This window comes from Meles meles, chromosome 3 (assembly GCF_922984935.1).
Source record: "Meles meles chromosome 3, mMelMel3.1 paternal haplotype, whole genome shotgun sequence".
In the NCBI taxonomy this organism is placed as follows: domain Eukaryota; kingdom Metazoa; phylum Chordata; class Mammalia; order Carnivora; family Mustelidae; genus Meles; species Meles meles.
The window spans coordinates 91,655,850-91,680,412 of NC_060068.1; the positions used below are offsets into that span (position 1 = coordinate 91,655,850).

General features: G+C 34.5%; 1 protein-coding gene across 4 annotated transcripts in view; it reads right to left on the reverse strand.

The window, feature by feature from the left end:
- IPO11 (importin 11) overlaps positions 1-24,563 on the reverse strand; it is a 213,336-nt gene that overhangs the window by 127,803 nt on the left and 60,970 nt on the right. For all 4 annotated transcript variants that reach the window (XM_046000578.1, XM_046000580.1, XM_046000579.1 and 1 more), the window contains 10 exons: positions 22,366-22,414; positions 20,840-20,910; positions 18,459-18,651; positions 17,643-17,795; positions 16,047-16,090; positions 14,436-14,526; positions 11,545-11,592; positions 10,605-10,710; positions 7,169-7,295; positions 70-103 (listed from right to left, as the gene is read on the reverse strand). In XM_046000578.1, coding sequence (XP_045856534.1) covers positions 70-103; positions 7,169-7,295; positions 10,605-10,710; positions 11,545-11,592; positions 14,436-14,526; positions 16,047-16,090; positions 17,643-17,795; positions 18,459-18,651; positions 20,840-20,910; positions 22,366-22,414 — 916 coding nt within the window. The remainder of the gene's footprint in view (positions 1-69; positions 104-7,168; positions 7,296-10,604; positions 10,711-11,544; positions 11,593-14,435; positions 14,527-16,046; positions 16,091-17,642; positions 17,796-18,458; positions 18,652-20,839; positions 20,911-22,365; positions 22,415-24,563) is intronic.

Consider the following 24,563-nt stretch of genomic DNA (forward strand, 5'->3'; position numbering starts at 1 on the left):
ATGTTCCACAGACTGAGTCAGCCAGGCACCCAACCACAAAGGAATATTTTTAAATTCTTTAAAGGATATTTAACTTCAGTGTTGTAGCTGTCTCAATACGGACCTAAAAAAAAAAGTACATTATTAGTTTTTAGTAATTCTAGAGCTACTATATATCATTAATATCAAATGCCAAAAGAATGTATTCCAAATCACTTTCTTTACTTTTTGTTACTACTTAAGTCACAGAGCAAATTTTCATCTAGAAATAAAAGAATATTGCTCTTACTTTATAACAAGAGTTGAAAAGAAAAAAATAGAAAGTCCCACCCTTTTCAGTTTCCCATAATTTATTTCAGGAAAAAAAATAATTTGCCATAAGTGTGTGAAGAAGGTGGCACTAAGAGAACAGTACAACGGGGTTGCCACAGGGAAAGAGAAGGTTGAGATGAGAGAAGAGACAGACAAATGGGGTGGGGCCAGTAAAGCTGGAGATGTTCAATGAAGAGCAATGGAGGAGAAAAGTAGTATGAAAAGGGAAGATGAGGAGGAACTACACCTATTTCCATCTGCAAACTCCATCACAGGAAAGCCATAAACTACCCAAAGATATATTCCAAGATTTTCTAAATCCGAAAGTTCACAAATACACAAAGATTTATGCAAGTTCCTGACTTTCCCAAAAATTATTTTCTCTGTATATCAGCAGATTCCCTGGGCAAATCACATCATGACAGCTTAATCTCCCCATTATTTTCTTTCAAGAATTACTTGTGATTTGGCCAGCTCAACTAGCACAGGCTACCAAACCCAGAGTTTCAACTCAGAGTTCAATAAGTAACATGAACTCAAGCCCTGACTACATTCCCTCCACTCTGTAAAACAATATATCTAAAACATTCATTTCCCAGCTGAGGGTCATTACTTTTTTAGATGCTACATTTGGTGTATCTGAAATAGCAACTGGCTTTTTCTTGGCAACCATTTTTCAAAGAAACAGTTTTAACCATTTTACATGAGCTTCTGAAGTTCTGAGAGGCTGATTAGGCATGTTCACCAAATGTTAAGCACTCTATTGCCAAATCCACAGATCCAAGAGCCTCTAGTGCAGATGTTTTCCTGCCTGCCTTTCCTTTTTACTCAATGTCTCTAAAGGCAATGTGAAAATCTTCAGACTTTTAAATGATGTGCCAAATTTGCTGATCAGACATCTAATACACGCAAAGCACCATGTAAGTAGTCTACCACAAACTGACCTAATGAAAACAAGGGATAATCCTGTGATTAAAAATATTCAATAATGAACCGTTATCTCCCAGGGAATGTGTTGGATCCTGTAGAAAAAAGCTGTAAGAGATATCTAGTTTTTGCCCTCAAAGAACTTACATTCTTGAAGGGTACCAGACATTAAACAATTATCAATAAAAATGTCAAACTTGAAAAGTTTAAAAACAGGATAATCCACCTGAGGATATGGACTGACTGGTCACCTTTAAATTATCATCATTTAGTACCATGTGAGGCATACAGCTGGCTCTGTGTAAATAATTAAATTTATAGACAACGGGACATAGAAGCCCCCAAAAAGAAAAATGGCAATCAAACTGCCAGCACACTCGCCTTTAATTTGCTTCATTATTTTTCCACAAAAGGACCACAGACACACGTAACTCATACCCCTGACATCTACACAAATAAGTACAGGAACCAAAAGACGCATCGGAACAAAAAACTATCTGTGTTTCTACACCTAACAAAGGGAAGTCAGGGTAGTAGTACATTCAGGGGAAGAGACAAAATGAAATGAGATGACTAGCCTAGACTCTAGTTTAATTCCAAAAAAAGGGGAAGCCAAATTAGGAGGCAAAACAAAAAGCTCACAGAGTTTAAGAAAACAAAGGCACACTTAAAAAATGACAAAAATAAAAACAAAATTAGCCATTTCTGAGCTATGGAAAAAAAAAAAAAAAAAAAACAACCCTGTACCACAAAGAGACAGTATGAATTTCACAGTGATTCATAGGTAATGGGGAAAAAGTCAAACTCAAATTTATGGAATAAAGAGCTAGGGAATGTGACAGAAGATGGGTAGAAGAGAGTCTAACAATTCTAGAATATTAATTGTTCAATAAATACTTGCCAGTAAATGCAAGAAAAGAAAACAAAGTACCCTAAACATGACTTTGCATAGAATAAAAGCCTCCAAAGGCAAATAAAATCCCAAGTAGCCAGAAGTAGATTTAGACTGTGTGAACTCAGCATATGAGTCTATCCTAACTCCCACTGAAATCTCAGAAAACTGAAAATTTAACATGTAATTCCTTTACTAGGGAAAAGAAGTACCATCCAAGTATGAGAAATACCGTAAGGATCCGAGAAAGCATGAGAGCAATAGACAAATGAAGGAAAAGAAATCAAAGGTCAGCCCTACTGCCAAAGAGGATTGTTATAAAAGAAAGAATAATCAGATATTTACATATACTTACATGCCCCACTTCAGTGACAATGATCCTTAGAAGAATTGTCAAAGTAGCTAATCTGAATTCCACACTCGAACTAGCTCAATGCCTCACCACTCCCACAGCCTGCCCGTAACAGTAAAGGCCATACACACACTAAAACATCATGGTGCCAGGGCCAGAAAGAAATGGCAGTGTCTAGGGTACTGAAGACCACCAGGAAAATGTAAATAAAATTAATGGGAAAGAATAAAGTAATCCGTTAAAGAGAAACAGAATAATGACTTCATCACATAACTATTTAAGAGAGCCCTCCTCATTCCTGAATTCTCTTTATTCCAATCTCCTAATTCTTTCAATAAACATTATCTATGTCTTGACACCATACGAGGCATTATGGATGCTAACATATGTAACATTATCTTACACATTTGTACTACTATTACTTGCTATTAGTATGCTAATTTTTTTTGCTCTCTTCCACAAAAAAGTCAAGATCTGTCAATTATACTATTTGATATATTTCTCCTGAAATACATCTAAAGTAAGTTTCTTGAAAGGATAAAAATCATATTCAATTTATTTATCTCCTTTTAAGAAAAAAAAATTCTTACGCTTATTTTTTGAAAAACCTTTTGAAAAATTGAGATATAACTGACACATAACATTGTTTCAAGTGTAGTTTCAGATGTAAAGCTCATTTTCATATATTCTAAGTACCAGACATATGGGTATAAACCTGGAACTGACCAGCGAAAACTTACTAAAGTTTCCTTTCTTCCTGGTTTTAGAGTGGCCTAATAATTTGATATCTCAAACACATATTTTTGTTGATGTTTCCTTTGGAAATTATATCTACTGACTCTAATTGAATTCAGAATTCATTCTGTGAAGACACAGACTACCCCCAGAGTTTAAAATCTCTAGCGGTGTTTCAGAGACACACAAAGAATGGGAAAATGAAGAGACAAAATCAAAACGGTAAGAGAGAACGAGTGACCGAAATGGGAGACCCATAAAAGGCACAAGAATGGAAAGAATTTCAACGCACCCTTAAAATATGTCTGCCCAATCCCAGCTGTACCTCCCATTGTACACTCAGGGTTTGCTGCAGTTCTGTACACGCCACTAAAAGTCCATTCTTAAGGCCATTAACTGCCTTTCCATCTTGGAAATTCACTATTTCTACACTGGTAGTCAGCCTGCCCATAAAAATGTCCATTTCTTTGCTTGAGAGACAACCCCAACACGCCCTACTTCCAAGCTATAAATTTTCTGGTTATACACAATTCACATTTCATATAGCCTTTTACAAGGGTGAAAGAACATACCAACACTAATTTTTTAGTAGCTTACTGCTAATGGTGTTAAAGGCTGCATAAATACCTAAAGTAAAACTTACAAAAAAATTTTGTAATTTCTAAAATTTAAAGACGAAATTGGCTCAAAAGCCTTAAAAATCAAAAAAGCCCAGTATATTAATCAAATATTCTGGTTAGTAATCATTTGGGGTAGTACAAAGAGAGGGTCTCCTCACCTAAAATGTAGTCACTCTAGTTCATTACAGTGAATAGCACTACAGTAATAGCATACTGTAGCACTGTTATCCTTATAAAAATAAATAAAAATGGAACCACAGTTCCTGTCACATTCAAAAATAAATTCTAGATAAAGAACTAGGGGTAAAGAAATGGACTAAACAATGAACAGAAAGAACAAAACAGAAATCTGATTGCAATAAAATTAAAAACCTTTCCTCAACAAAAACACAGAAGAATGAGAGTGGAAAGACAGAGATTCAATTGCATTTGGAAGGCCTTATTTTTTTTAAATATTTGAAATATGTATGGAAAATTACTACAATGAGAATATGGACACCGGCAAGTGAGCATATAGGTGCTTGTTACGTTAGTCACTTAATTTTTCCTTTCCTTTGATATAATTCTTAACTCTTAAAAGATTACAAAGTTAAAAGCCTCCTCTTTTTAAGTTTGAATCAAAAATAAGCTCGGAAGTAAAAAATTTTGAAGTAACAATTATCTTAAACCTTACCAAATTTTCCCGACATTTATTACAAAAAGTTTCCAAATATTGCAGCACTATAAATGCTTATTCATTATGCCTACTTCAAGTTTTAGTTCATAAAATCTGGCTATCTCTAACAAATCAAACTGTTAAACAATGAGGAAAAGTTAAATATTTCACCTAAAGCAAAAAAAGGTTACTCAATTTGCATTATATTCCCCCAGATCAAATGATAATGTCAAACTGCCATGCAACTATCAGAGAGAGATGTACTCCACCTAGTGGCCTCTGGTATTCTAAGATTTATGGGGTCCTATACTATCTGGAGAAGTTGCTTCCTCAAGTTGCTGCACTTTATCTACTCTGTCATAGCCAGTCTTATAATAACTTGGCCATAACATTTGGAAGCCACATAGACAACCACAGTTGCTCAAGATTAAATCTATCGCAACTCTTTAACAGCAACACTCAAGCAAGAGAATACAGATTCTGTAAGCCAGAGAACATTCAGATACATGAGTATCTATCTACCTACCTACCTACCTATCCACATGTGCACTTGTACATGTATGTGTATATATGTTTGTACACTGCTGTGTATATGTATGAAGTATCTTCCCTCATTAGCCAGCATTTCTCACAAGCTGAAATTAGTGTATCCTATATACACCAAGAGGCCAAAGTGTTCAACATTAACTTGGTACCTTACTAAAACACAGTCTTAAGAAGTAATAACAAAATAATGGTGGTAGGAAAACACAACTGTAGAAGATGTAAAAATGAGAGGAACTCACTAGAAGATATACAGGAAAAGGGCAACACCTTAATCTACAGCACCATTTCCATACACCAAGTGTATCCCTTGGATATTACTGTATTATCATCTTGGATGGTCAAAAGTTTCTGATCAGTCCTGAAGTAAGAGGACTATTGGAATATTTAGTCCAGTGTTTTCCAAATCACCTGGCCATGAAACCCTTTTGCTCCACTAACACAGGTTCGTATATGATTAATGATCTACTTTTATTTTTATTTATTTTTTAAAAGATTATTATTTATTTATTTGACAGAGAGAGATTACAAGTAGGCAGAGAGGCAGGCGGGGGGTGGGGGTGGGGGGAAGCAGGCTCTCCACCGAGCAGAGAGCCCGACGCAGGGCTCAATCCCAGGACCCCGAGATTATGACCTGAGTCGAAGGCAGAGGCCCAACCCACTGAGCCACCCAGGCGTCCAATGATCTACTTTTAAAGTGTAGAACTAAATAGATCATTTTTCTCTTTATTTCTCTCTAAATTGGTTCATTAAAAATGAGTACAAGATCCAAAAAATTTCTCTATTTCCCAAAGAAAATTAGCTGAAATTTAATCCTTCTATAACACCTCCATAAAACATTCAATGTCTTCCCTCTGATACATCTGACAGAAGAGCAGATAATGTTTCCAAATGAGAAAACAAGAATTCAAATCTTTTACTTTATTTTAAAGCTATTACAAATGTAAATTCAGTCCAGCAAATACTAATCTCAGAAACAGCTAGGTTTTATTAATAAACTTCTAAGAATTTACATGGTAAAATAAAACTGAATGGATTCCCTTGTAACTTCCCATGCTTAAAATACTGAATAATTACGACATGATATTTAGAGTAAATTCTCAATTATTTACACAAAGTAGATAATGCTGAAGTAAAAAAAATCCAAAGATTAGTTCTTTGCGTTTGAAATATATTAAACTTCTAAAACAGGTTTACCTAATTATGTTTTCCTTCACTGAACATTAAAAGGAGTTTATGTTACTATGGTATACGTGTGAAAACGAAAAAGCCTTTGCTAAAAATAAAGGTTAAATTTTTTAAAAGGAGCGTATCAAGAACTGATTGAACAAGATCTTAGCCTAACTCAGCGGCGGGGTGGGGGGGCACGACACAGACACTTAATTTTACATAAAAATAATTTGAAACCCAGGAAAAGACAACTAAACCCAATCTTTTCAAGACTGTTAGAGTCAGATCTAAGCCCAAGACAAAGAAAATGTATAGTAGGTCATGAATATATTCACTCAAGCATACAATAAAGCACCAGTAGGGGGGGAAAAAGACCTTTCTACACAATGTGGACCTTCTTAAAAGACAAATAAGAACAACTATTTAAGTAACTGACCTAAGTATTAAAGCAGCAAAGAAGCCATTATCAAGTTTTTAGTAACAAAAAAATCAAAAATAATATATCAACACTATAAATAAAAAGTCTGACAGGAAATAATTCCAAAGGTTAAAAAAAAAAAAAAAACAACAACACATATACATTCCAAAAACCCTCCAAAAATGAGGGACAAAGAAGAATCAACAACAATAAGGATAAAAGTGATTATGGTGCAACCCCAAACGTGAGAACGACAAAATCTATCCTGAATTAAGAAAAAAGCAAGTAAGCCATAAAAGGATTTTAAAACACTGTCTTCCTTTATTCTTACTAAAAAATTATAAATTTTAGAATGGTACAGCTTAGTTAATTCCTTTTCATTGATTAATGATGGGAAGAGCACAGAATAATCAAAGGACTTCCTTCCCTCACACCAAGCAACAGCTACAACAGTGAAAGGCCACCAACATTCTGAAGATACAAAAACCATGTCTGAATTTGAAGTTTAACATAGGTTAAACTCATTAAAAAAAAAAAAAATTCTTAAAACATTTAAGGAACATACCACTAAGTCTTGATCTTGAAGCAAATTACAAATTGCCTCATATAACATGGGTCTTAAGTCAGACTTGAATTTCACAGAAATCCACTGACCGATGAGCCAAATCACCCTGCGTCGCAATGGCTTATACCTGGGTAAGGAAAAATCATGAAATTTAAACAGTAAGTATTTTACAAAGCCTATTTCATTTAGTATACTTCATCATCTAAATTTTAAATATGGTAAAGAAGAAATCTCTATTTTTATATAAAAGCATAAAAAAGCTACTTCTAAACATACCACAGTATAAATATTAACAAATTACTGTAAATCTAATTATTTTATATTTAAGAACCATAATGTAAATATGTACACAAAAACAAGTCTGTTTCTGTTCCTCAAGTAACCAAAAACAGTTAATCTGAAAAGGCCTAAGTAGCTAATGTCCCAAACCCTAAGGCTGAAGAGGCCCCCAAAAAGTAATAATAAAGGAATTCCTGTACTCAATTTTCCAAATCCAAATGTTTATTTTACAAAGATTATTTCCCAGAATACTGTGAGAGATTTCTACATTTACATACTCACATAAACCTACACTGATATTGAGTAAGTTCTCTAATTTTTAAAGTGCCCTATTATGGAATGTGACTCATATTATCAAAATAATGATTTACATTTTAAAAGCTGTAAAACCTTTGCAGTAACATGTATACACATTTGTTTCTCTATGACCCATCTTTGCTAAAGGCAATGAAATTTTCTTTAGGCAAGGAGAAAAAAAACCCACAAAGCTATAAACGACTATGTATAAGAATTCCGACCCAAAGTCTCTTCTTTATACTATATAATTTTTAATAGTGAGATGATAATTATTTCAGGGTACAAAGGGAATAAGCTAATGAATATTCCACATTTTTAGAAAATTACAAAACTATAAGATGATCAAGCACAAAGAAAGAACTGCTCATTAAGGATGAAAAAAATGTTTAAGTACTCCCTTCCTGCCCTCAAAAAGTTTCTCACCTAAAAGAATTAAAGAATGCGAAGTTATATAATAGGATTTCAGAAAAGGAATAGAGGGGTGCCTGGGTGGCTCAGTGGGTTAAAGCCTCTGCCTTCGGCTCAGGTCATGATCCTGGGGTTCTGGGATCGAGCCCCGCATCGGGCTCTCTGCTCCGCGGGGAGCCTGCTTCCTCCTCTCTCTCTGACTGCCTCTCTGCCCAGTTGTAATTTCTCTCTGTCAAATAAATAAAATATTTAAAAAAAAAAAAAAAGAAAAGGAATAGAGAAGAGTGGGTAGGAAGCAATTACATTTGAATAGCCTTTAAGATAAAGAGTATTTGGGGCAGAAATGTGAAATACTGCCACTTCCAGGAACTGGGACTGTTCAAAGTCACAGAAGTGGAAGTAAACGAGACTTGCATAGAGTGTAGTGGAGAACCCACAGAACCACCAATTCTGAACCAATCTCAGATCTCTGAGATTGCTACATTCAACATTCCACTGCAGATAAAGAGAACGAAGCTCAGAAAGATCAAATCTTAAGTTCACTTAGACGACAGTCACTTCTGGGCAGAGTTTAAATTAGGGGATAGTTTGTCCCTCCAAATGTGCTCCCTGGACCAGCAGCATGATTTTCCTGGATGCATGATGAAATCATACAGTCTGACCCAGACCCTAGCACATTACCTAAATCAGAACATGTATCTTAACCAGACCATCAAGAGATTCATACGAACATTAAACTTTGAGAAATACGGGTCTAGATCTGCTCAGTCCAGAAGAAACATAATGCAAGACAAATATGCAATTTGAAATCTGTTAGTACCCACATTAAAATAAGGAAAAAGCGGGTGAAATTAACATTTTTATTTATCTCAATATATGCAAAATATCATTTCAACACGGAATCATATTGAATACATATTTTACACTCTTCAGCTTTTCGATTTAAATTTTAGTTAATTAAAATTAAAGTCATTTCCTCAGTTGCATTAGATACAATCCAAGCACTCAGCAGCCATACAGAGCAGCCACTGTACTGGACAACACAGATGGAGAATAAATAGCCTCCAGGATTTAAGGACAATCAAATCACATAGTGTGCTCCCACTAAAGGGCCATGTGGTTACCTAATGGAGGCTTTCTCTACATCAAAGGTTCTCTCACTTCCTATGGGCAGAGTCACAGCCCAACTTACCACAGACTTTAGAGGACATGGCAAATTCATGGCCAACTGAAAATACTTGCTGAGTGAACAGATAACTAGCTCTTTATGAGTCAAAAATATTTGTTTCTTTTTTTTTAATTTCAAGTTTTTATTTAAGTTCTCAGTTAACATATACAGTAATACTGGTTTTAGAAGCGTGAAAATCACTTTTAAATCATCTCCAACTCTACAATTGCACACCTCTCAAGATTTATATAGAAGCCTTCTTTTCATTCATTAATGTAGTCAAAAAAATGTTACCTGATCTATGACTACGTGCTAGGCATTCTGATAGGTGCATAACAGAAATCAATCAATAGAAATGCACAATTCAAAACAAGAACACAGTCTCTTGGAATTGTTAAGTCTCTAACTCTAAACTAAGAAAAAAATTACAAAAACTACAAAAGACCTTCACCCTTCCATTTCAGCCATTCAGTACCTAAAATCAGTCAAGTGCTTTTTAAAAGTATGTGAAACTTAAGAACTGGGAAAAGTCCTACATCAAACAACTCTGCACTACTGAATGGGGTAACCCAATACAAATCTAAAGTGCATCCAAATGCTTTCTGCCATCGTGTCTCTCCATCCTATCTACCCTCTCCCACACTTGCAGTAGGCAATGTGTGATCCCAAGGCATTCAGTCGGTCACCCTTCACAGCTATTATTTGTATGAGACTACTTCTTACACCAGGTTTACCCCTATCAACTTTCTACACAAATAAAGTTGGCTTTCTTGTTTATACATTTTCTTCTAGAATCTAGAGATCTCCATCTTTCCTTGCCTTTGTATAAAATTTCCTCCTGCAAATTATCTCATCTAATACCAAATACTCCATACATGTTAAAATTCACATTGGAAGTAAAAAAATATAACCAACTTTATTTTTCAAATCTAAGAGTCACAAGTCTTATTCTACACTACTATGATCAGCTAAATCATACTATAACTTTTTAACAGGTTTTTTTTTTTTAAGATTTTATTTATTTGACAGACAGATATCACAAGTAGGCAGAGAGAAAGAGAGAGAGGAGGAAGCAGGCTCCCCACCGAGCAGAGAGCCGGATGCGGGGCTTGATCCCAGGACCCTGAGACCATGACCTGAGCCGAAGGCAGAGGCCCAACCCACTGAGCCACCCAGGTGCCCCAACTTTTTAAAAGTTTTAAGCAATTTCAATGCCTTCCTATCTTCATCACAAAATTAGTAAGATAAATTAAGTATATTATTAACACAAAGTTTTATACTTGCCTATTATGAATAACTTGTAATTCGGGAAGAAGTTGGTTTTTAAACCACTGATCAAAATCAACACTGTCAAACAGCTCATAAGCCGCTAATCCAACAGCATTATACACTACAAAGAAGATTTGAGAAAAAAGAATTTAAATTTCAGATGCTGGGCCCAAAGTTAAGTGTCTTACATAAGAAACTAATACTTAGGGACTACTTTAAAACATGTAAAATGCTAATAAAGGGAAATTCACAATGTTAATCAGAGAAATTATTTAAATAGACATTTTAGAATCATTATATGTTACTTTACACTGTTTCTCCTAAATATTCCTTAGTGCTTCCAAACAGAAAACTACATTCATTCAAATACATTCAAGTCAAATTTTAAAAATTATAAATAACATCCACTTCTAAATGGACACAATACTTCATGATCTGGTCCCTACCTACCTCCCTACAGCCTCATCTGTCACCATAACCCTTTACGCTCTATGTTCCAAATAAACCAAAATACTCCCAGTTCAACACTTTACTGTGCTTGCTCCTCTTCCCTTCAAATTTTTGTACATAGTGCTGCCTCTGCCTGGAATCCTCTTCTCACACAGCCCCTCCCCTTGTTAACTCCCACTGATCCTGGTATTCTAGTACTGTACTTCTCTAGGGGCCTTTTCCTAGGCACACCCAAACCACCTTGTGGTTTACCAGTGCACTACCTAATTGCCACCTATTTTAACATTGTACATTTACATTTTACATTTTAACATTTTAACATTAATCAGCTGATAATATGTATAATCAATTGTCTGCTTACTTGATTGTCTCCCCCACCAGACAGTTCCTATATTTTAGGTACTCCTGTAACCGAATCCCCCAGCCTAACACTGCCATACAGCAGGCATACCAAATATTTATTACTGAAGAAATAATATTTCTAAATCAATTTAGTTTAACATACCAGCATCTTTGATTAATAGTGCATTCATATCTTCCACATTAGTGGGTCCTGAAAACAGAGGTATCAGCAAAGGTAAATAAAACTAGTTTTTAAAAAATATTTTATTTCAACTTCACTTACTAGTTTATCATTTCGGTTTCATATAATAAATTTCATGATATTAAATACAAATATAGGTACAAAGGGAAAGCCTAGATTTTGTTATCATCACCATTAGAGAGCACAGATGCAAGATGTAAAGCCATATTACAATTTTTTAATTATTTTTTTTATAAACATATAATGTATTATTAGCCCCAGGGTTAGAGGTCTGTGAATCGCCAGGTTTACACATTTCACAGCACTCACCATAGCACATACCCTCCCCAATGTCCATAACCCCACCACCCTCTCCCAACCCCCTCCCCACGGCAATCCTCAGTTTGTTTTGTGAGATTAAGAGTCTCTAATGGTTTGTCTCCCTCACGATCCCATCTTGTTTCATTAAAGTCATATTACAATTTTAAAAATCATTATAACATATTTGAAAAATGTCATGTCAAGCAACAATCCAAAAAAATATATGCCACAAACTGCTAACTAGTGTATAATACCTTATATACCTGGATTTAAAAGAGAATTCTTAAAAGAAAAAATAAAAAGATGAATCCCACAAAAGTAAAACAAACCAACAAAACAGAACAGCACAGGTCATTCACACAAGAAGCTCTGAACATAATAAACAAACCAGGTCATGACAGTACGTTAAAAGATGGCAACAAAAGAAAAAGTGCAGACAGAAAGGGAAAGCCATCACGTCAGGTGGGAACTTCTGAACAAGAAGTTGGAGTCTCGGGGCACCTGGGTGGTTCATTGGGTTAAGTCTCTGCCTTCGGCTCGGGTCATGATCTCAGGGTTCTGGGATCGAGTCCCGCATCCGGCTTTCTGCCTAGCAGGGAGCCTGCTTCCCCACTCCCTCTCTCTCTCTCTGCCTGCCTCTCTGCCTACTTGTGATCTCTCTCTTTCAAAATATAAATAAAGTCTTAAAGAAAAAAAAAAAAAAAAGGTTGGCAGTCTCCTACCACTGTCCAGAGAGGAGAGTGTCATTAAGCCATGAAAAACACAGTTTGCTTAGTAAGTCTATTTCTTTAGAATAGAAAGATGTCTAGCGAGTTTATCAGAACCCTCTTCTGCTGTTAAATACCAATTCTTAAGCTCACTAGTCTAAGATTAAGTACAACCCAAATAAACCAACTGCTCCATAACTGGAAAGAAAACTAAACTCTGAAACCACTGAAATCCTTACCACTGCACAACTTATCAGAGTGTAACCTAAATAGCTTATCCATTTTCCTACAGTGGTTTAAAAAAATAGCAGATAGAAGAAAAATGGAAATAATGTTCTAAACTCAAAAGAAAAAGTAACCAAGGCAGTCCAAGTATTATCAACTGTAAGAATCAATAATCCTACATGAAGAAATTAATGAATAACTGTATCTTAGAAATCAATCCATATGAAAATACAAGTAACACTCAAATTACCTTCACAGATGAACAAAGTAAAACCTGACAGTTTTTTCCCCTGGTTTATAATTTAAGAACACTCTTTGGGTTTTTTGGAGAACAAAAGCCTAAAAAGTGAGCTTCCCACTCACTACCACAAACAAGATCAGGCATCTCCTTCCCTACAGAAGCTTTTCTTGCTATTATTTTCTTAGATCGTCACCTGCTCAATCCTTGGTCACTTACAATGTAATTTCTGCCCCAACATTTCAAATACTGTCTCAGAAGATTCCACTGCCTTCTGCCTCTTCCATCACGGGACACTTTTAATAACATGCTCTTCTCTCCAGGATCCACTCCCATATTGTTCCTCACACCTCTGCAAGAGTCTCTGACCTGGCTGTTCTGCACGACCTTCATCTTTTCATATGTCTGAAGGTGAAAATCTTGGGTTCCATCCTTGAACTTGCTCTTCTCCCAAAGCCCTTTATACACACACTCCAAAAGTAAAACTCTATCTCCAACCACTACTAATAACAGCCACCCTGTCATTAAGACCACAGTTCAGGATCATATCCAGTCCCTCTCTCTCTCTCTTTTTTTTTTAAAGATTTTATTTATTTATTTGAGAGAATCACAAGAAGAGAGTCAGGTAGAAAGAGAGAAGGGAGCAGGCTCCCCGCTGAGCAGAGAACCCAATGTGGGGCTCAATCCCAGGACCCTGAGATCATGACCTGAGACAAAGGCAGAGGCTTAACCCACTGAGCCACCCAGGCGCCCCTTGGTCATTCTCTCTTGCTCAGCACAGTCAGTCACGAAAAGTCAATCAACAGTTACTGAGAATACCAGACATTGGGAATAATGTGTGAACAAAACAGATGTGATCACTACCCTCTTCCTGGAATTTAGAATATAGCGGAAAAGTCAGAAATGATAAGTCGCAGCTGATAATAATTACTTATGCACAAGCTGCAATCAGCGATCAAGTGTCAAAAATTTCATATCATCATTCTCTTAAATCCATTACCTTCTTTCCATTCCCACTGCCACCAACCTGAGTATAACATTTGTTATTTTGCCTTTTTCTCCCACGACTTTCACAACATGCTCCAGGTAGACCATTTCCCCAGGCAACATACTTGACTGTCTACTATTTTGCTTATGGTGCTAGGATGTTTACAAGAGCAAAATCCAACTATCACCTTCAATGCCTATTTCAAGGCCAACTTTGTCAGTTGCCCATTCTTGTTCTCTATCCTGAAAGCCACCCCTTCAGTAAAGAATACATTCAGGTCTGCCTCAGATGCCCATTACATGGTGTAGGAAAAAATGCACTGCACATAGTAAGCAGGAACTCAAACTATTTTAACTGAACATAAATTAATAAAGTATCATAAAATATACTTCACCTTGAAGTGTTTGCATCATTTCTAGAAGTACAGGAGTAAGAGTCTGATTATATTCATGGAATATATCTATAAATAGTACTTCAGTGCAAGGCTGGAGAGGAAAGAAACCAATTTTCTAGTGAAAACAATGTTATATTGTACTGATCAATTCTATAATAAAGCAAAGAATATACTCATCCTTAAAATTCTAAAACTCCAAACATGTTTCCAATTCTTGATGTTTTTACATATAGTAGATTATAATTGTTATAGATACACTGGGGAAGAAAATCAAATTATAATTTGATTCCTATTTCAGTCATTTGCCATTAGGCATTCAAAAAGTAAAACTCCAGTGAAAAAATAACTTACATTTTTAATTAGTAACTCTTTAAGCTAAAAAAAAAAATCTAAAGCCACATTTATTACAGATTCAGTACTATAAATGACTGTCCAGGAACTAATTCATTAAAAATTATATATTTTTCTTAGCAATGACACAATAAGTAACAACTCCAACCCGCGAATTCAATTCACCATGTAGAATAGTATTTCCTTTCTCTCTTTTTTTAAACATATACTGTATTGTTTGTTTCAGGAGTACAGGTCTGTGATTCAGTCTTACACAATGCACAGCGCTCGCTCACCATAGCACACACCCTCCCCAATGTCCATCATGCAGGCACAAGTAACAAGTCATCACATGTTTCATAATACAAAGGAATTATGAATTTTGAAGGTGCTATGCTTTATGTTTTAAAACAAATCTTGTATACATACTGAATTATGTACAGATGAAATGACAGGTCACCTCAAATACTTGTTTCAAAATAATCCAAGTTGGGGTTGGGGGGTACTCATATGAAGTACGATTAGCCATGAATTGGTAACTGATAAATGGGGCTCTGGAATACAAGGGCTCATGACATTATTCTATTTTTTACTATGTTTGAAATTTTCCATGAAACAAAGTTTTAAAAAATTAAAGCAGTTAATTTTTTTTAATTTAAAGCAATAATATTTCTCTACTTAACTCTCTTGCTGGTTTTCTACATAAGCTTATAAAACTAAAAAATATTAACATACATTCTTAGAAAAATAGTATAAATTATGTAAACACAACTTTTCACATACAAAAACAGTTCAAAGACTACATTTGATTAATTCTCCTCAAATGCTGGCCACACCAAAAGATGTAGACTTAGAAACCATTCTAAAATTAAAAGCAATGGGTTGGTCTCTGAGAATCACACTCAGTGGTACAAGAAATATGCATCAAAAAAGCTTCAGAATTACTGAAATACTTGAGGGGAGAAAATCATTCTAACCAAAAAGAAGTAATTTTCATTTTCAAAAACATTCCCTATTTCTGCATTGATAATTAGTTTCCCATCAATGTGACTGCAAAATAGAGAAAAATTCAGTCTGCAACCCATCAAATAAACAACAACAAAAATTTAGGTTAAAGTTCATAATTTAATTAAGTACTTTCCTCTCAATTACAGATTCCTACAATTATAGTTTCCTATTCATCTGGTTTAACGCTTGGAATCTTAAACAAAATATCACTCTCTACTAAGAGTTATAGAAGCATTAAGCATTTCCCTATCAGTTTTTCTTTCAATCACTTACCCTCAAACTATATTTCCAAGAATCTCCTCCTGTTTCTTCCACTGCTGCAATTAAAAATACAACAAATGATGCTCACCACATAATAATGGTGTTTCCAAAGTCTCAGTTTGGAATACAAAGATTTTAAATACTGTCAATTTATTTCTATGAATGGTTTTAAACATAACACTGAAAGCAAATCCTTGGAAACACAAGGCCTTACACAGATTTCTTTACTATACAGTATAGATCACATTTGTGTATGATAGTCTCCCATCAAGTGCTTACATAAGCATTCTCACTTTCATTAAAAATTCTCTATGGAGGAAAGCTCAAAGGGCTCATCACTTCCAGAGTATGTGATATCACCCAGTAAGCACTCGAATATAACTATAATCCCAAGATTATTTCATTCAATACAATAATGTCTTATAAGTTAAAATAATTAATAACATTTTCTAAAATGTTCTCTATTTAAAGTTAAATTTTAAAAAAGTAAAACACTTTAGGGACTTCTACAAGTCTAGGAATTCAGTGTTTCATATTATACTACTGTACACACGGCATGAAGAAAGTGATTTGAAACGTAAGGTTTTAGCTAAGAGAAAAAGCAAAAACAATATAGGATACATAGAGTATAATGCTGTATTTTCTTTTTTTTTTAAAGATTTTTATTTATTTATTTGACAGACAGAGATCACAAGTAGGCAGAGAGGCAGGCAGAGAGAGAGGGGGAAGCAGGCTCCCCGCTGAGCAGAGAGCCCGATTCGGGGCTCGATCCCAGGACCCTGGGATCGTGACCTGAGCAGAAGGCAGAGAAGCTTTAACCCACTGAGCCACCCAGGCGCCCCAAAAATGCTGTATTTTCTAAATGAACTAAAATTATTTGTAAAGAACAAAAAGAGGGAGGAGTTTTCCAAAACATCTGAGGCATTCTTAAAATCTTAGAAAATATATGAACAGAACTACACAAAGTCACCCAGTCAAAGGGATGAGGAGAGTCTAAAATTTAGCCTATGTCTGAGGACGGCTTAAGTAATTCACACACAGGCACTCTATTCACACACAGAGGAAACTTTATTAGGCACACGATTTCTTGATTTTCTGTAGCAAGAACCTTGATAGTTTTATTCTATTAAATTCATATGGATAAAAAGGATCTCCTAGAAAAATATTTCAATCAACAAAAAAATTCATCTTAAAATTTAAATAGGTGATCTATTTAGTAATTCAGAAATTTCCCAAATTTCTTTTTGAAAAATAATATCTACTAATAAAAAATAAGACGGAATGAATCACAACGTACAATCTGACCTGGTAACAGAGACAGATAGTTTATTTTACATTTTTGTTTTAAACTATATCATATGTTCATAGGAACATCTAAAAATTTTAAAAGGTCTCTTTCTGGAGAAAACCCGATATATTTGAAAAAATCATTCATCTTCTCCTTCTCAATTTGTTTTAAAAGGTAACAAAGGACATGTTAACTTTTAAAAGCAAAGATTCTCAGATCAAAAATGCTATATTAAAATACAATGTTGTTATTCCAATAGATGATATGTATTTAGGGAAGGAGGAGAAAAGCCAGGCAAAAACTGAAAAACTGAAACTTACTGAAGCCTTCGGGGTCTTCTTCCCACATTGTTAGTTCCTCTTCAGTTAGCAGAAAATAATGAGAGACTAATCTTCTACATATCTCTGTCAAAGTGGGATATGTGAAGAATGCCATCTTAATCTTATGAGCTTCTAGAGTTTCAGGGCTGCTATCTAGAAAAATAAAATTTCCAAGTTAATCATACAAAGATTCTACCAAAGTTGGATTAAATAACTTAAATAAATTTAAAAATACACTCTTGAGGGAGAATATAAAGTGGTGTATAAATTTTCATTTTTCTTAAGGGCAAATTTTGAAGACAGTTCTTTATTCACACCACACACATCAGTCTTGCAGCTGTCCTCCCATCCCACTACAGCCTGTACACCCCCTGCTATATTATCGTACCATATTGGAGTGACTTAGATACATATGTCTTTCTTTCTCCTATAAGAACTCCTCATTCATCTTGGTATACATGCACGTGTATGAATTCTAATGTCTAAAAGTAAACTCACTGAAGTTAGAGAAAAATTGTAATTGTACAAATAAATACAGCTTACAACATAAACTGCAGTGGTTATTGGAGTACTTAATTCTTAAAGTCCCAAAGCTTCAACTGATCTTTTACTATGCTACGAAAGATAGATTACTAATGCATTCTATAGCTTTTAAAGCTGGCACTCACATATTAAACTCTAATCCTTATCTCTAGTTCATGAGCAAGCAACATTTTACTTTTCACACTTAAATAAATGAATTTCAAATACATAAAAATAGCAATTACTTCACATTTGAAATAATGAGGGGAAAAAAAACTGCCAGTAAGGCATTACCTTCAAAATTTTTAGATGGCTTATAAGCATAATTTTTAACAATCATCTTAATAAGATTCATGCATTGAACAATGAATCGTTCGAATGTAACGCCTTCACCAACTTCTGTAAATACATAGCTTACAGAAAATTCCAATGATCTCTGAATTAGAGGAGTAAATGAAAACGGATGCTGATCCAAGAAGTCCAAAAGCTATAAAGAAAAAAATTAAAATGTATTTTCTCCAAGCTCATTTGGGAATATAATGATCCATAAGTACATCTTATAACTTTGCTAATATACATCTGGCAAGATTTGAACCTTGGTGGACAATCTACGTACACCCAGTTTTGCGTGTAATACACGTGCACCTTATTTCTTGGGATACATCCTATAATGTGGATTATGACAGACGGTATCTCATGTCAAGAAATTTCTAGCATTTCTAGTCCAGGGTCCAAAATCGATCCATTTCATACTTAATTCAGTAACAATGGGTGAATATGAAACAAAAAGTGTAAGTATACAAAAGACAGGACTTGAAAAAGTAATAAAGGCAAAAAGTGAAACTACATTTCAATTATCAAACAGTTGATGAGGGAGATTTCTTCTTTATAAAGGAATTCTGGCTAATAAATGCCAACAAAATAATAGAACGCCGTCATTATATAACCTCCTATCAAGAGGTTATATAATAACAGATCTAGCTATGATCATCAGTAGCTTCTAAAATGATCAACAGGGAAAGGCTACTAAAGTTCCTTATAATGGATAGCTCTCCCTCAGCATTGTAGACAGACACCATATCTCCCAATGTGATACAATATGAAATACACAGTACTCTTGTAAAGTACTCCCACCATCCTTGCCCTCCTCCATAAAATAAAGTTCGAATACGATCAAGCCTCTATATCTAACTACAAATTTATAAGAAGTATGGAAGAGGAAGGGTATAGAGACAAAGGAACATGATACAATAGGATGGAAAGAGCCAAATGCAAAACAGGGAAAAACCTGAGAAGGAAATTGTGTATTACCTCGGCAAATAAATACCAACACCAACAACAAAAGAGGACTGACACTACTGAATCCTGATTCCAACAAAACAACCATAAAAATTTTGAGAAATACTAAAAACTGGCTCAAAAGAGGATAATAAGTCATTCCTACTTTTTAAATGTGTTAGATTTTAAACCCCTCATCACTTAAGGATACATATTCAAATATTTACAGATAATACTTATAGGATATCTGAGATTTGCTTTTAAAAAACCAGCAAAGAGGAGAGGGAGAGGAAGTGTACAGATAAAACAGAGCCAACCCTCAACAAATGTTGATAATTCCTGAAGCTAAGTGATGACCTCAAGGGGACTCAAAGTTATTAAATTCTATTTGGAGGTATGTTTGAAATATTCCAATTTTTAAAGCTTTAATAAAGTCAGACATTTTAAATATGAATTTCATAAATGAAATTATTTATAAGCAATGCACAGATCCAGTGACTAACCACATCATGTCATTTTACTTTGCTTTGTGTATTTTTGGTTTTTAACTTAAAATACCTGAGTCAATTCCTTGCTGGATCTTGGAAGATTAGATGGGCTTTTGCCGTTGAGGCTATTTAAAACCTAACTGTGGGAAATAAAGAGAACTAAAACTAAAGGTAATGACACGTAACCAAAAACATTAAGAACAGCTCATTTCTACTCCTTTTCTCCACTCTCAGGAGAACAGACGACCTTAATCCTATTAATGAAACTTCAGGAAAAAAGAGAAAATAGGCTACAAGTTTAGATACTGCTACGTGTCTTCAACCATGGTTTTACTGCAATGCAGTCCTCAAACCAGGTCCTCCCAACTGTAAGTACTTTTCCCAACCACCCCCAGGCCAAAATTTCATAAAAATCAGTTTCTATAAAACTTAGTTTTATCAGAAATTTATATACATTGCCTAGCACAGTGCACCCATTTAATTCTATTCAAAAGATGTTTGATAGTGATGATGATAATCTGTCATTCTAAATACATTGACTTCTTGATATTACACTGCCTGTTATACATGATCCAGTTCCTGCTCAGCTGCAATTGGTACCTTCTTTATCTCTGCTTTTATCCTGTAGGCTTCAGGATAAGAATCAGAATAAGAAACTTCAGAGGAATGAACCTCTCTAATATTTATTAGGATTTTTTTTCACAACAAAGTGACTTTTAACTGATATATGGCATATAAATTTAATTATAACATGCATGCTAAATACTTTAATACAGTTTAACTTTGCTAGAAACAGAAAGTAAGTTACTTTACACTAAAGAACGTATGCTCACACCATTTTCCTTCATAAATCTGAGTACATGTATTTTATTTAAAAAAACATAAACTTAAGATAAAAAGAAAACTTACCACTTTAGTAAAAAGAATGATGGTCTTTTCCAATCTATCTCTACATACGTTATCTGTACCTATATTTCTACCTGTTAAAAGCACAATTCAAGTATTAGTACAAGTTTATAATACTCCATAAATTCACAATCAAAACAATGACAAAACTTTTCACAAAAATACTGTCAGATATATTTTTGCATGTTTTGCATTATAAACGCATTACTGTGCTTTCCCAACTCTAAAAAATTAATCATCGAGTTTTTTAAAAGAATTACTCTTAACAGACACAGTAATCCCTGGTACCATGTTTCACAAAATCAATCCTAAAATATAAACTGAGCCCATGTTAAAGTAAAAGGGTAGTAGCAATTTTATCCATGAATTACCAATCACATTTTCAAAATCAGTATTAGTCATAGTTGAAATTTAGAAGCAAAATTAGTAAAAACAAAGCACTCAAAAGAGTAACATACTCATTATTTTTCCTGTATTTTCTGACCATTTTCTTCAAATAATTTCCCTGACATAATTAATTGTGTACATTCAGAATAATGTCCACCAGCCCATCAACTACTCTCTATAATCATACTCTTCCTATTCATCTCATCATTTACATCATTTTCCTCTCCAGGGAAGACTCCTATTCTTCCCTGTGCTTCTCCACAGGGTGACCAGAGAAAATGACGACTGTCATAAAAATAAACTACTTTATATAAATTGTCTTATTCATCTTTGCATGTACAGTACCCAGAACAGCGCCTGGCTTAAGGCTCAACAATGTTTTTACTAAGCTGAAAACGACTGACATAAAACAATCAACAACTCTCTAAAAGTTTATACACTAAAATATCTCCTCACACTATGAAGTCCCCAAGTACACATGCATGTAAACACACACAGAGGATATACACATGTGTATGTGCTCATGAAAGCACATGTATGTGTACTCTGTGTTTGCAGGTGTGTGCACGGGCAGCAAAGGTGCTTACAATCACAGGGAAAAGGATAATAAACAGACCACGAGTATAACATAACACCAATATAAACGCTGAATTCTCTTGTGTGGATGACAGAGTGTCCTCAAGATAAGCCATGAAGATTAATCTACAAGAAATTTACAAAATTCAAGTACCATTTAAGGTAATCTATACCATACCCACATGTAAAATGAACTACACACACACACACACACACACACACACACACAGAATCTATACAAAGTTTCTGGAGCATGTGGCCCAGGAGCTACATTTAATGAGTATTAAATACATGACCACTGTGGATGTATGCATGGAAAAGAGGAGTAACAGTAAAAGTATCTACAAAGAAACAGGACACAACATAGACTGTTAAAAAAAAACAAAACAAAAAACTTCCTTAATACTCAGGATAAGGCGGTGTATGAAGACAAAGCTGAGCTCCCAATTCAACCTCTGAGGATTAATAATCAAGATGGAAGAGTTTAGCCTCTTCAGATATGAAAGCATAGCAAAATTATGAATAAGGATTCTACAAATAAAATCTATTGTCAAAGGAGTACTTACTGCATTCCAGAAATTGCTTCAGACGGTCAAATATTCCATGTAAAAAACCCTAGAAAAAAAATGTTTTAAGGCCTCAATTTATTATTGTAAACATCTCCCTTACACTTTTTCAAAAATACTAAAATGTATCTATCACATCATTTTAAAAAGTTAAAATGAGATAAAATAAAAATACTCTACTATTAACAAGTCTTCCATTAGAAAATACAATATTTCATCTCTTCAATGTCTCATTTCAGTTACCTAAATCACTTTGCAATAAATAAAACATGACTTTAGCATTCTATTTAATAAATAATCTCTATTCTCCTCAATGATTTTCTTCTTCACAGCTCTTCTAATCCCCTGGTATACTGTTTGTCTATTTTCTGTCTGCTCCCACTAGAATGTACACTCCCTGAAGAGTGTGAAATTCACTGTGTTTTTATTACTCTATCCCAGAATCCAGGAATATATGAATAAATGGTACTAATTATTTAAAGTAGAAGTTCTTAAGCTCAAGTATCAAATTTATTACCCTTCAGATATAAGAGAAGACAAGTGTCACCATTTATGATCTGGTAAATATCTAAACAACCCTTATTTGTTAATATGTCTTTTAAGAAATGTTATAAAGTTTACAGATATAAAGGGATAGTAAAAAACAACTTTATTAAAATTTTTAAGAATTCAAACATCACAGATTTTTGGGATCAAAAAATTTTGGTGTATAAACATCATAAAAGACGTCACATGCACTTATAATAAATAGGATGGTCCAGGTTTTTGCACAAAATAACTACATGGTGAAGGCCTTCGTGATGAATAGCTAACTAGAATAGTGTTATTTTTCCTCTTTGTCCTTAGGAATATATTGTCCACTCATCCATTCTTGACTTTGGGACAATTCAACAAGGATATCATCATCTGATGACTCAGAAACAGATTTCACTTAGACAATTTCACCATCACCATCAGGGCCTAGAACGCTGCTCTCAGTCTTTCTGAGAGCATCCATCATCTGATTCATGTGAAAATTATGAAACCTCTTCCTCTTGTCAATTTTTTTCTCTGTCATTTTGGGCAAAAAATGAAAAATTCTGAATTCTCAGTGTGATAAACAAAAGCTGAATGAAAGTAGAATAAAAAAAGAGTGCTTCCAGTCTTCTTTTATTCCTTCTTAAAGATGATGGAATACACTGTACACCTCAATAAGGAAACTGAAAGATGACAATTTCTCTATTGCTTCATCCTTCGGGAATTCCATCATCTTACACTTGTCACACTATTTCAGTCTTTTTAACCACAGTTGAGAATAACTGAAAAGTAATGATAACTAACAAAAAAGTAATTCTTAGGGTGATGGAAGAGCAAAATGTTTCATTACAGGAAAAGTAAGATCATTGAGATCCCATATGTATTTTAAATTTATACAGTAGTCTAATGATCCCTTAAAGTAATGATAACATAGAAAGAATTTTATACTATTCCTTTTAAATTCATGTTAATTTATCAAATGGGATTCTCCAAGGAAAGTAGAAAATCATAAAAGTCATCAACTTCAAACTGGAAGGGGAGATGAACCATGAGAGACTATGGACTCTGAAAAACAACCAGACAGTTTTGAAGGGGTGGGGGTGGGAGGTTGAAGAACCAGGTGGTGGGTAATAGGGAGGGCACGTACTGCATGGAGCACTGTTTTTAGGAGAAAAACAATGAATACGGTTACGCTGAAAATTAAAAAAAAAAAAAAGTCATCAACTTCAGTAAGGTGATCAAGAGAATCAGGAATTTACAGAATTATAGCCAGCTGATGAATCTTCAGTCCAAGTAAACTAAGTTACAGCTTATGATTTATGTTATATAATAACACAGTAACTCTAACCATGAACTGGTCATTCATAGAGCACTTTAATTAGCTGAAACTTTTACAAAAAAATCATTGTCTCCCTTAATCCTTACATATCCAATGAAGTAGGCACCATTATCTCATCTTCACATTATAAAGAAAAAAAAAAAAGACACTGAGTATCAGGGTAGATAAGTAAACAGATGGAGGCCACACTATCAGGAAAAGGCCAAGTCAAGATTCAAATCCAAATCTATCTGCCTACCGAAACCAAAATCTCACCATTATCATACAGCGCTTCTAAAGCATCTTTTAAGTACCATGTTACTTTTAAGATCTTTATGTTATTTGAGAAACCACCCTTAACTTG